A 12,822-nucleotide genomic window follows, 5' to 3' on the forward strand; every position below is an offset into this window, starting at 1 on the left:
TACCAGAGGTCTCGGACAGATGGGCCACACCTGTCCAGGCGTTTCATGAGCAGAACGGCTGTTTCATGGAGTGCCGTGTTCGCTCGTCTCTCCAGAGCACTCTTGCAACACTCCGTATCTCTCTGTATCTCCCGTTGTTCACAATGTCTCTCTTCAGTCTGCCATCCATCTCTCTTTCCCTTTTGCCTTATATATCTCACTCTTTAGTGGGTGAACCGAGTCCCGGTTTGGCCAATGACCTCATTCTGAGCCCCTACACACACACACCCTCTCTCAGGCTACGGGGACTCCGCCCGATAGCGGTGTCTCCATGACAACACACTTAACGCCCACTCCCCGTTGGGCGCACCGAGGACGTCAACCTGGCTGTTAGCCAATGGGAGTGCAGCACAGAGTACGTGAGATACAGGTCAGTCAGTTTTATTTCTCCTTCAACAACAAACAAAAATAGAGGAAAAAAAGTCATAATTAGCGAATAATGACCGAACCGGAAGCTGCAGGAGTCAATCTAAATATACTAAATATACCTGCTGTACACCAGGGTAAAAACCACACAGACAGTGGAAAAATACTGAAGCAAATGATCTTTAGTGTGTTGTGTCAGTATGTCAGAACTGTATTAATTAGTTGGTACTGTGTCAGTACTGTATCTGTGTGTATCGGTACCGTATTAACGAGTTGGTATTGTGTCAGTACAGTATCAGTACCATAGTAATGTGTCAGTGTGTGTCAATGTGTGAGTACTGTCAGTACTGTATCAGTCCAGTGTCAGTACTGTTTCAGTTTGTATCAGTCCAGTGTCATGTCAGCACTGTATCAGTGTGTATATCAGTCCAGTGTCAGTGTCAGTACTGTATGAGTGTGCCTCAGTCCATTGTCAGTGTCAGTCCTTTATCAGCGTGTCTTAGTCCAGTGTCTGTCCTGTATCAGTGTGTCGCAGTACAGTGTCAGTCCTGTATGAGTCCAGTGGCGGTGTCAGTAGTGGATCAGTGTGTATCAGTGTGTCTCAGTCCAGTGTCAGTGTCAGTCCTGTATCAGTGTCTATCGGTCCAGTGTCGGTGTCAGTGGTGGATCTGTGTGTCTCAGTGTCTCAGTCCAGTGTCGTGTCAGTGGTGGATCTGTGTGTCTCAGTGTCTCAGTCCAGTGTCCGTGTCAGTGGTGGATCTGTGTGTCTCAGTCCAGTGTCATGTCAGTGGTGGATCTGTGTGTCTCAGTCCTGTATCAGTGTCTATCGGTCCAGTGTCGGTGTCAGTGGTGGATCAGTGTGTCTCAGTGTCTCAGTCCAGTGTCATGTCAGTGGTGGATCAGTGTGTCTCAGCCCAGTGTCATGTCAGTGGTGGATCAGTGTGTCTCAGTGTCTCAGTCCAGTGTCGGTGTCAGTGGTGGATCAGTGTGTCTCAGTGTCTCAGTCCAGTGTCATGTCAGTGGTGGATCAGTGTGTCTCAGCCCAGTGTCATGTCAGTGGTGGATCAGTGTGTCTCAGTGTCTCAGTCCAGTGTCAGTGTCAGTGGTGGATCTGTGTGTCTCAGTCCAGTGTCGTGTCAGTGGTGGATCTGCCTCAGCAGCAGGTACACCCCTCTCTGCCTCTCGGCCCGGCCGCGGAGACTCTGGTGCTCGGGCAGCTCGAAGAAGGAGAAGGTGAAGCTGCGCGAGAAGCTGAGCACGGTGACAGCGCGCAGGGGGGGCAGACGCGCCGCCCGGGGGGTCTTCCTGCGGACAGGGGTCTTCCTGTGCGCCCCACCCCCTGCAGACGAGCCTTTCCCAGGGTCCTGGCCCGGGGGCAGCGCTGTTTCTCGGACCCTTGTTCTGCCCTCCACCCGAGGGGGGGGTGCAGGTGGGAGGGGCGGAGGAGGCGGAGGGGCGGGGGGGGTTGCTATGGCAGCGAAGGAGGAGTCAGACAGGGACAGCCCACCCCAGGGGGCCATGGTGTCTAAGGACACAGGAGGAGGAGGAGGAGGGGGGGGAGTGCGCTTCCTCCTCCTGGCCAGAGTGTGGCGCTGTGGGAGCGGAGGGCGGGGCGCCGTCTTGGGGTTGGGCAAGGAGACACGCCTCCCCGCTTCCTTCTCTGCAGAGAGAAAGAGAGAGTCAGAGAGACTGGGGAGAGTGGGCAGCGGAGAGGATGATGAGGAGATGGAGGGAGGAGGGGATGATGAGGAGGCAGGCCCTGGAGACGGAGGGAGTGAACGAGGAACCGGAGGGAGAGGGAGAGGGAGTGTCAGACACCTGTCCACAGGGTCAGGACTGGAGCCAGGACCCAGGCTGTCTCACCTCCTGTCCTGCCGGTTCTGGACGGTATCAGGGGCAGCCGGTCCTGGGACTTCAGCAACGTCGCCCCCTGCAGGAGGCACAAGGAGGCTCCCGAGACAGAGGCAGGATCACAGAGCCTGTGACTCCCATCCCTATGTCCCGATGTACTGTGTGAATAAACTTACTGATCAGGATCTTAAAATCTTGTTGAGGACAAGAGCTGGAAGGAAGTGCAGATGTAACAGGACTCAGCGCGCTGTGAATTCGCTAACGAGCTGCTTCATTAGCTTCACACAGGGATACTCACTTGCTAACCTGTTGCATAATGGGCTTCAAAGTAGGACGCTCTCTCACCTCTTTTGGGGTGTCAGGCCTGTGGGTGGGGGTGTCTTCTCGTGAGCAAACTCTCTGATGAAAAGAGGGGGCTCTGAGGTCCTGTGGCCCCCCTCTGCCTCCTCTTCTCCTAGCATGCTCCATCTTGGCAGAACGGTGGGGTGCTGGGGTGCTCCCCTCTCGTCTGTTTTCAGCCCCCTGCTGGCTCTTTCCCTCTCTCTCTTTCAGAGCTCACAGCAGAGGCACAGGAAGCTGAACCCACTTCTGCACAAACACAGAAAGAGTACCCTCTCTCCCTCTGTCCTCTCTCTCGCACACTCTGTTCCTACTCTCTCCCTCTGTCCTTTCCCACCATTTCTCCTTCTTTCCCTACTTTCTGCCCCACACTCTGTCCCTTCTCTCTCGGACTCTTCATCAGTCTGTCCTCTCTCTCTCACACTCTTCATCAGCCTGTCCCTTTTTCACTACACTCCCTCCCTCTCTCCCTCTGTTCCTGCTCTCTCCCACACTCCCTCTCTCCTTCTCTCCCCTCTCTCCCTCTGTTCCTGCTCTCTCCCACACTTGGAGGTTCAGTCCACTCCCTCCTGCCACGCGCAGTGGAGCAGGACTGCCACAGTGCCACAGCCAGGACAATAGGAAACTTAATACTCCATCAAACATTCATAGGTGCTCCTGGGACATCGGGCTCTCCGACTCTTTCCCGTGGGATCTCCAAGCTCTTCAGAGTGCAGGTTCTGGAAAGCTGAGCTCTTTGGTGCTCACTGTGCACAGCCTTGCCTGACACCATCACTCAACACTGGAAATATCACTTATTTTACTTGTGTGCAATGTCAGGCTTAAAGGCATGTGTGAGTCAATGTCGAAATGTCAGGCAAGACACTTCGGACAAGTGTCCTGCATGGTTTTACAACGTAACAGGCAGGAGGGGCTGTGTTTACCATTCTTACGGCAGCACGGTGGTGCAGTGGTCACCATTGTTGCCTCACAGCGCTGGGGCTCCGGGCTCAGTTCCAGACCCGGGCTGCTGTCTGTACGTTCTCCCTGTGTTTGTGTGGATTTCCTCCAGGGACATATTAGTAGGTAAATTGGCAACTGGGAGAACTGTCCCTGGTGTGAGCGTGTGTCTCTATGTACCCAGCCTTGTGCCGGTTACTTGCTAGGACAGAGCCTGCTGAGACCCTGGATTGGAAGAAGGGGTTGGAAAACAGAGGGATGGACGTTCTGGTTTTATTCTTGTGGTCCTCCATACTCGCTCAGGCTCGGCTGCTGTCTGGGAGATGACTCGGCCTGGGTAAGGGCCTGACCGATGACGGAGGAGACGCCACTCGGTGCCTCTCAGTTCTGAGGGAATATTTTCCGGCAGAAGGGCTGATCTTAACCACGCGTCCCCTCGACCGCAGGGGAGTGCTGCCGCGTCGGGGACACCCAGTGGGCAGCCGGGGTGGAAAACTTCCGAAATCCCAGACTGAACTGCCTCCCGTCTCCCGTCGCTCTCTGGTCACAAACCCGGAGTCGTCCCCTCCGAGGCGCCGCAGCAGCGAAGCCGACAGGCGCACACACAGACGGGCTGATCCCGTACTGCGCCGGCCTGGGGATTTCAAAAGGGATTGGGAAGAACCGTCCCAGACATTTTCAGGAATTCTAAAAAAACTTCCTTCTTTTATTTTACACTTTCATTTTTACAAAAACAAGATCATAAAAAGGAGCTTTAACGCGTTTTCTGAAGCGCGGTCGTGTTGCGTTCGCCAGTCGTACGAGGTTGTAAGTCTTTCGTGTGTGCACTGCGTGCACCGTCCAGAACAACCTCTTTCAACCATGACGTCTGCAGGTCTCCAACAGTTGGGAGCCTGTGCTGGTGACTGCGATAAGGGCAATGACTTCTTACTCCCACCACTGCCAGCACAGCTCCCAGACTCCAGCTGGCCGCAGGTCTGAGCTAGACCCTGCTCATGCTCTCACTGGCTCCCCACTGCATCATCTGGACTCTCCTGCGCAGCTGGTGCAGTTTCCCTCGCTGCATCTGGACTTTCCTGCGCAGCTGGTGCAGTTTCCCTTGCTGCATCTGGACTTTCCTGCGCAGCTGGTGCAGCTTCCCCCGCTGCATCTGGAGTTGCCTGCACAGCTGGCGCAGCTTCCCCCGCTGCATCTGGAGTTGCCTGCACAGCTGGCGCAGCTTCCCCCGCTGCATCTGGACTTTCCTGTGCAGCTGGCGCAGTTTCCCCTGCTGCATCTGGAGTTGCCTGCGCAGCTGGGGGTTTTAGCTCCTCTGGCAGAAGGCGCAGCAGCTGCAGCCCCTGCCCGCACAGGGCCATCGCCAGGCCACCCTCAGAGCAGGGGTCCCGCCACACAACCAGCCCCGCTGCGTCGGCCACGTGAGAGAACAGCGCCCCCTGCCAGCGCAGGTGCCCCTCGCCGCACAACCTCCACAGCGCCACGCGCTGGTCCACCGACACTGTGGCCAGGAGGTCAGAGGTCAGGAACCGCAGGGCAGTGAGGGGGGCAGCGTGGGAGCAAGGGGCTGAGGTCTGGCTGAGCAGGCGGAGCGAAGCCGAGGCGCCCCCTGTGTCCCGGGTGTTGTGCTGAACGCCGATCCGGCTGACAGTCAGGCTGCCGTCATCGCCGCCACTGGCCAGTAGGAGGCACTCTGAGGAAGCTGACCCCCACACCGCCAGGGAGTTGACCCCACTCTGGTGGGCAGGCACACAGAGGCAGGGGCTGCACTCACCTGCAGCACACAGACAGGCAGTGTCATCTGGGAAACACACGCAGGGCTGTGAACTGTCCTTCAGACTAGACAGAAGAGTGACACACGCACGGCTTCTTGCAGCATGACATGCAAAGCATTCTTTTTCAGCTTCATTTTTTTAAACCCCAAACAAACTAGAATTTTGCAAAAACCTTTAACAAGAATTCCTGATTTACCCTACCAATGCCATCACCTCTTATTCTGTATCTGTAATATTTCTACAAAATAGATTCCGGGTACACTAAACTCTTAGCATTTTTTTGTGGTATTTTACATAACATCCCTGTGTGATATTTACCCCAGCTATGGGGGGCAGCGGTGAGCCCCTCTGCCCCTTCCACCACCTCAGTCAGGTCCCACAGGGCAATCCTCCCATCGGTGGCTGCACTGCACAGGAACTGCCTCCTACAGAGGGGGGGGAGGAGAGAAGGAGGGAGGAAGGTCGGCACAGAAGCCGCGCTGCAGGTCTTGACAACGACCCCACCCTCCACACGCCCTCGACGCGCCTCACCTGGTGCCCCGTGGACTGCACAGGCTGAAGGGGGCGACACTGAGCACACAGCGCTGGTGGTGGAGCGACTCCCACAGCAGGACCAGCCTGCGGAGGGACTCGTGCAGAGAGAACAGCCTGGGAAGGAGAAAGACGTCGGTCACACGCAGCCAGCACACAGACCGTAGCGACAGAGAGGAAGAGAGAGAGCAGAAGGGGAGCATCTCCCAGCCTTTTCCTGCGCAGAATTCCGCAATTCCCGGGTCCCCCCGGTCCGCTCACCTCACCGCTCCGTCGCTGCAAGCCGCGGCCAGGAGGACCTCGCCCCCACCGCCCGTCCCAGTGTGCACCACTGCCAGAGACATGTACCTGCGCAGAAAAGGAGCAGCCAATCAGAGCCCAGCTCTCACCACAGACATCTCGACTTTCAAATTCAAAACGCTTTACCGGCGTGACCCAGGACTTGCCGTGTTGCCCTAGCAAAAACAGTTTAAAAAAAAAAAGCCACTGGACATGTAATATGTGGACTATTATTGGTAGACACGCTCACTCTCTGTTTTTTCAGACAGTGGCAGGAGATCACACACCGGCCTGCTGCTCTATTTAAGTTTCCCGAGTCTCCTCCTCGGACGGGTCAAACTGTCGATGGTTACAGTAAGTTCAGGTTCGCACTGTCTGTGTGCAGATTCCTTCCTTCTTAAACAGGACGTCCCCGACGCAGACACAACGCAAGGCCGACACAGAACCAGGCGAAATAACTGGCCTCAGCTGACCCAGAGTACTGCCACCAGGGAACAGCAGCTTTGCAGGAGGAGGGGAAGTGTTTGGAGAGAGCTCCCTCTCGTCATATCGGCCCCTGCAGTGAGCGTGACCGTGGCGATGATCTGCCCTCTTGTGGTACACGCAGGGTCATACAGGTCAGGACTGCCGCTCTCCTCTTGACGTTTGCTTTAATGATTCACCTGCCCTTCACTTTTAATTTTTAGGAAACGTCTGTATGGATGATTACATTTCAAGTTTGCTTTTGTAATCTGTTACACTGTTAGAAATACTGCGCTGTTAGGGATGATGTCACAGAAAAAAAAATCTGCTGTACCGATTATGTTCTTTATACCTGCTTAAATTTTAATATTTTGTATTTTTAATTGTTTTAAACACCTGAAACCTTTCCATTTGGTTTTGTAACACGTGAAATAGAGTATTTTTCTCTGGTCCAAAAAATACTATAATAGCAGAAAGGTGGAATATGACCTTTCACCCCCCTGCCAAAAAAACACTCACCTGGTCTCTGGGTCCATTTTCAGCATCTTGTGTCGGTTCCGCCTCCTCTCCCACTGCTCAGCCAATCGGTGTCCTGCCACCTGGATCACCTGACAGGAAGGGGTGCCTTCTTGCTTGTTCCATCCAATCAGGAGCCTGTAGCTCTGCAGCTGGGCCCGCCCCCCACCAGAGAAGAGCAATGCAGACAGACAGGAGGGTTCCTGTACGTCTCTCTGTCCATCTGGGAGCCGGTCTGTCCCTGCACCTGTCTGTCTGTCCCCGCGTCCCCCACCCTGTGCGCCCGTCTCCCCCTCGCGGTGGGGCACGGTGGCCAGCGCTCTGACGCTGGAGATGTGGTCAGCGATGATGGACAGCACTCTGACAGATCCAAAGTCAGGCTGTACACCCAGCACTGTCAGGGTGGTGTCCTCGCCCCCCGTCACCAGAACCTCCCACCACGCCCCAGCCTCTGACCTCACTGCCCCGACCCGACACACGCACGCCACCCCTCGTCCGTGCACCCCCTCTTTCAGCTCCACTGGCACCCCAAAACCCAACAGGTGGGGCCCTCGGCCGCGGGACAGGAAGACCCCTCCTTGCTTGATGAAGGCGAACCCGTCCCCCAGGCTCGGTGTCCACCCGGGACCCGTGTTCGCCCTGCTGGGGGCGCAGTAGCTCCACGACCGATGGCCGCCCCCGCAAGGCACCGAGAGGAGGCGCTCGTGCCGCAGGGGGTCCCACACCACGAAATCCACTGAGTGGAACCCCAGAACGAGAAACCTCCCCCTGGGCCCTCCGCTCCCTGCCGCCCTACTTTCTGGAGCTCCCCGCAGTCCTTCGGCCCCCCCGCCTCTCTCCTCCGGACTGACTCCCCCCCCACCATCGGCACGCTCTGTCCCCCCTTCTTCCTCCTCCGCTGGGCTCCTCTCCCCCCCCTCCTCCTCCTCCTCCTCCTGCGTCTCGGGGAACAGGACTCTCTCGACCCAGTCCATGCCCCGGCAGGTGCGCTGGGCCCGCAGAACCTCCAGGGTGTCGGGCCTCTCCTCCGCCTCGTCCCCTGATCGGACCCCCAGCACCCTGACGCAGCCGTCCCGCCCGGTGCTGTACAGCAGCCCGCCCTGCGCCCGGAGAGAGGTGACGCCCTGCTTCCCGTGCAGGCCGAACAGAACCGACACCGGGCCCAGCGGGGGCTCGTCCGCCTCCCCTCTCTTGCCCTCCCCTTGCCCCTCCCGCGCCCCCCTGTACAGCAGGACGGAGCCCCTCCGGTCCCCCGCGGCCCACAGCGCCCCCCTGCCCGGCAGGGCGGCCACGGCGGTCAGCCAGCGCTTGGCGCAGGCCGGCAGAAGGAAGGGGCGGAGAGGCCGGACGCTGAGCGCCTGCTGCCCCCCCCGTCCGCCGGCCGCACACACCTCCCAGCGGTACACCTGCCCCTCCTGCCCCGAGGCGAAGAGCTGCCAGCGCTCCACCTCTTCCTCCCTGCCCCTCCCTCTCTCTCTGGCCCAGTGCAGGCTGTGGACTTTGCCCCGGCCCGCCCTCAACTCCAGAGCGCCCCCCGGCTGCTCCAGCGCGAAGACGCGGACCCTGCCGGCGAGGTTCCCCACCGCGCACAGCGCCGCGCCCCCGCCTGCCTCGGTGAGCTCCAGGACGCTGTACGACCTGAACTCGGGGTCCCCCTCCCCTCCCAGCGGCTGCCAGCCCTCGCCCTCGCCCTCCCCGCTGCTGTGAAGGTACACGCACCCCTCGTCTGTCAGGACCACCACACGCAAGTGCCCCTTTGCCCCGAAGCCCGCCAGGCGCACCACTTTGGGGGACCCTCTGCCTCTGAACCTCAGGTCGCACAGAGAGCGGCGTGGGGCAGACGCACAGCCCCTCTCAGGTCCTCCCCCCCCCTCTCCGTCACTCCCCCGTGTCTCTCCCTCTCCCCCGATCCGCCACACTCGAATCCCCCCGTCTGCCCCCCCCGTGGCAGCCCAGTGCCCACCTCCCCCACCCTCGCTGACCGCCAGTGCCCGCACCCCCCCCGCTCTGTGACCTTTGAACCGGCGCGCTACGCTGCCACGGTGACCGTCCCAAAGAAGGCAGAGGGAGTCCTCCCCGGCGCTGAGCAGGCGGCCCCGGAGCAACCGGACCGCGAACACCCGGGCCTGGTGCCCGTACAGAGCCCAGAGGCGCACCGGGCTCTCGGACCCACAGCCCGCCGGCCCCCCCAGCGACCCCACCTGCCACAGGCACACGCTGCGGTCGTCGGAGGCGGAGGCCAGCCACCCGGACTCCGGCAGGTAGGCGATTCCGAAAACGACCCCCTTGTGCCCCTCCAGGCGGCGCTGGACCGTGGGCCTGCCCCCGTCCTCTCCCTCTCCCGCGCTCTCGCCCTGAGCCGGGCCCCACAGGACCAGCTGGCTGAACACCGTACCGCCCACCACAACCAGACCGGCCCAGCTGGGCCCCACCAGCAGCGCGGAGTACAGCAGGCAGCCCTCCGCGCAGCGCGACAGGGCCAGAGGCACCCGGGCCCAGGGGTCACACAGGACTACTGCATTGTGGGCCAGGGCCACGGCCAGGCGGCGCCGCCCTTGCAGCCAGTGGGCATCCCACACCCAGTCCTGCAGCTCCCACAGCGGACACAGCTCGGCCAGGCGGGGGCTTCCCCTGCCGCGCTCTTCCTCCCTCAGCCCCACGACACACACGGCCTTGCCCCCAAACACCGCCAGAAGAGCCCCGCCCTCTCTCTCCTGCTGAGCCACGCCCCTTCCTAGCCCCTCCCCCCGCGGCCGAAGCTCCACGTCGGTGCCGCCTCTTTGGTCGACCTGCTGCCACGGCGTCCCCTCAAACGGGGCCCCTCTCACGCCCACCCCCTTAGTCCCTCCCCCTCCTTCATCCTGTTGCCGTGGCTTCGGCTCGGCTCCGCCTCCCCTCTCTTTGTGTGGGCGTGGCTGCTGTTGGGGCCCTCCCTCTCCGCTCTCCTGTTGCCAGGGGGCTGGACGGATGCCATGGATGCGGTGGTTTCTGAGCACGCTCAGTGTGGCGCAAGGCCGCCGTGGGGCTGCGCTGGACGTGTGCAGGCTGTAGACAGAGAGGACCGGACCCTCACCTGTAAAGACAGCGGGCGGAGCACAGAGGGACAAGTCTCAGTTCGGCACGTCCGCATCCTTTTCCATTGCTGCGCTTCTATTTTTTCTATTTGCATTTTTCTTTTTTAAGAAAACGGCGGACGCGGGGCTGATTCTGAAAGGGGAGGGAGAGAGATGTGATCACAGCACAGACCAAACAGCTCCCACTACCAGCGGAGAGAAACAGAGACAGAGGTGCCCTTCCTACTGCACTGTGACAGATACTCTGGGATTAGAGAAACATCCCCACACCTGCCAGAATCACAACGGGTCCCAATCCTACTGGGAGAGGGGGGAGGGAACTCAGCTGAACTGGCAGCCCAGTATGTGATCTCCTGTCACAGTCTGAGGAACAGTGAGTCTGTCTCCCAATAAGGGAGCGGTGGCTCTGTGGCTCAGGATCTGCACCTGTGGCTGGGAGGTTGCCGGTTCAAATCCCGCAGCCGGCTGAGGAATCCTACTCTGTTGGGCCCCTGAGCAAGGCCCTTAACCCCAACTGCTCCAGGGGCGCCGTATAAATGGCTGACCCTGCGCTCTGACCCCAAGCTTCTCTCCCTGTCTGTGTGTCTCATGGAGAGCAGGCTGGGGTCTGCTAAAAGACAAATTCCTAATACAAGAAATTGTGTATGGCCAATAAAGTGATCTTATCTTATAATGTTCTATGTCCTTTGTAAATGTCTTATGATTGTGTCTTTATTGTAAATGTATTTTTTATGTTAATGGTTTTTGTTTTGCATTGGCAGCACTGACTGTCCTCACTGGCCGTGCCAATAAAGCACCTGGAACTGAACTGAACTGAAGTGCCACAGCGCCCTGCCTCTGGAGGAGCCTGCTCTCTTCGCTGGCTCTCCCGCCTCACCTGACAGGAGATACTCCTCCCCCAGAAACTCCAGCGCCGTGACCGGGGCGAGGAGCACCGTCGACCTCATCCCGCACGCCTGCCCTCCCTCCGAGCGGCTGCAGAGGGAGAGAGACCGAGAGGGAGAAGGAGACTCTTCCGCACGCCTGCCCTCCCTCCGAGCGGCTGCAGAGGGAGAGAGACCGAGAGGGAGAAGGAGACTCTTCGGCTGGAGGGCGTCACCGACAGGAACAGCCGCCGTTACGTAATGCTTTAGTGATGATGTCATAAATGAAAGGTCCGGAATATGGCCCCAGGGAATCGGCAGCCGTCTGGGAAATGCTGAGATTCCTCAGTGCAGGGTTCTGCGACTGGACAGCAGAAATCCACAGATCTGATCTTTTTAGAGAAAATATATAATAAAGGCAAGAAGCAAATCACTATGGGCTATACCATCTGCCACGAATTCTTTGGGAACCCTGCTTCCTAAAGCACGCTCTTCACAGACAGAGCCCTGAGAGGCATCCATGCTCCTGGTGCGTGAAGTGATTAGTCAGCCTAATAAATGCAATAACTGGAATACACTAGACGATAACCGACCGATAAGTAAAAAGGTAACAGTAAAAACAGTATCATTATAATCCATTTAAACAAATGTAAATGGATTCTGTAAATATCAGTACTGCTTAAATCGGTGACTGCTCCAGCTGTTACACTACATTTCCCAGAAGGCTGCAGGAGGAGGCCGTTTCCTTTCTCACCCATGTGTGTGTACAACGAGACAAATACAAGTAATATCACTCATCGCCAGATCAACCATGACCATCATATTAATGAATTTAGCATTTAAACACTTCAATATTTCCACTATCTCTCTACGCATACCAGACTATATCTTAATTATGTCAGCCACCTGTGCAAATGTTTGAATTCGGCTCTCGGATGCGAGGTAAATCATCATACACTACTTATAATAGTGATACATTCTCAGTCAACACGTCTTCCTAAATAGCCCCCTCTCGGGTTACTATGTCTGACTGCAAACCCAGAGCTGCCCACCCAGCAGTTATTTTAGCAGCTGTGGAGAAAGTGAGAGACGGTGCCCTCTCTCACACATACTTCAGAAGGAAAACCGCTCGGTTAGGATCCAGTGACGACAGCAACGGCGATGGCTTTGGACTTAAACGGAACAGCTTTTCTTCCTAAAAGCGGCGTCAGTTTTACAGTCTTGTGACACTCTAAGCTACAGGACACACAAGAACACGTTCAAACGCCGTCCTCCTCTTACGCTTTTCCCCTCCCGGCTTCCGTCCACACGTGGGTCCCGTGTCTCTCCGCTGTCCAATCAGAGAGCCCCACAGTGCAGTGTCTTCACGTTTCCCGGGTCACTGTAAACCTGCCGCTGATTGGCTGCAGCGTTTCTTAGCGACGATAAAAATCATATTATTTCCATGATTAAATACGTGAATTGACCTTTTTTTTTCTTTTCAGTACCGCAATAAAGGTAATATCATGAACACATGCCACAAAGTTGGAACTATTAGGAACACAATATTTTAAAGTAAATATTAACATTTATCTTGTCTGATGTATCCATTTTGGCCTTTAAACTATTTCTATTACTTTTCAAGTCAGAAGTGTCCAGTCCTGGTCCAGGAGGACACGTGTGGAGTTTTTCATCCCATTTCAGCTCTTAATGGCCGCAGTCACCTTGACATTATTGTTTTAAATTGGACCGTGTTAGCTGCCTGCTCTTCAGGTGCTCCTGTAAACAACTTAAACACCCTCGAGACCACTG

General features: G+C 57.3%; 2 protein-coding genes across 2 annotated transcripts; both read right to left on the reverse strand.

Annotated features, from left to right (window-relative positions):
• Window positions 1-1,541: 1,541 nt before the first annotated feature.
• LOC148835500 (uncharacterized) lies at window positions 1,542-3,827 on the reverse strand. Its single transcript, XM_088915815.1, has 4 exons — window positions 3,715-3,827; window positions 3,142-3,187; window positions 2,269-2,335; window positions 1,542-2,065 (listed from the first exon to the last, which is right to left on the reverse strand). Exons 1-4 carry the CDS (start codon window positions 3,825-3,827, stop codon window positions 1,542-1,544), a joined length of 750 nt encoding a protein of 249 aa, XP_088771941.1.
• Window positions 3,828-4,222: 395 nt separating this feature from the next.
• Window positions 4,223-12,299, reverse strand: wdr6 (WD repeat domain 6). The gene is made up of 7 exons (XM_088917802.1): window positions 12,144-12,299; window positions 11,046-11,143; window positions 7,098-10,167; window positions 6,099-6,185; window positions 5,838-5,954; window positions 5,625-5,731; window positions 4,223-5,305 (listed from the first exon to the last, which is right to left on the reverse strand). The coding sequence occupies exons 2-7, from the start codon at window positions 11,113-11,115 to the stop codon at window positions 4,536-4,538; spliced, it is 4,221 nt and encodes a 1,406-aa protein (XP_088773928.1). The 5' UTR covers window positions 11,116-11,143; window positions 12,144-12,299; the 3' UTR covers window positions 4,223-4,535.
• Between the last annotated feature and the right edge of the window lie 523 nt (window positions 12,300-12,822).

This window comes from Atractosteus spatula, chromosome 5 (assembly GCF_055471065.1).
Source record: "Atractosteus spatula isolate fAtrSpa1 chromosome 5, fAtrSpa1.hap1, whole genome shotgun sequence".
Taxonomy (NCBI): Eukaryota; Metazoa; Chordata; class Actinopteri; order Semionotiformes; family Lepisosteidae; genus Atractosteus; species Atractosteus spatula.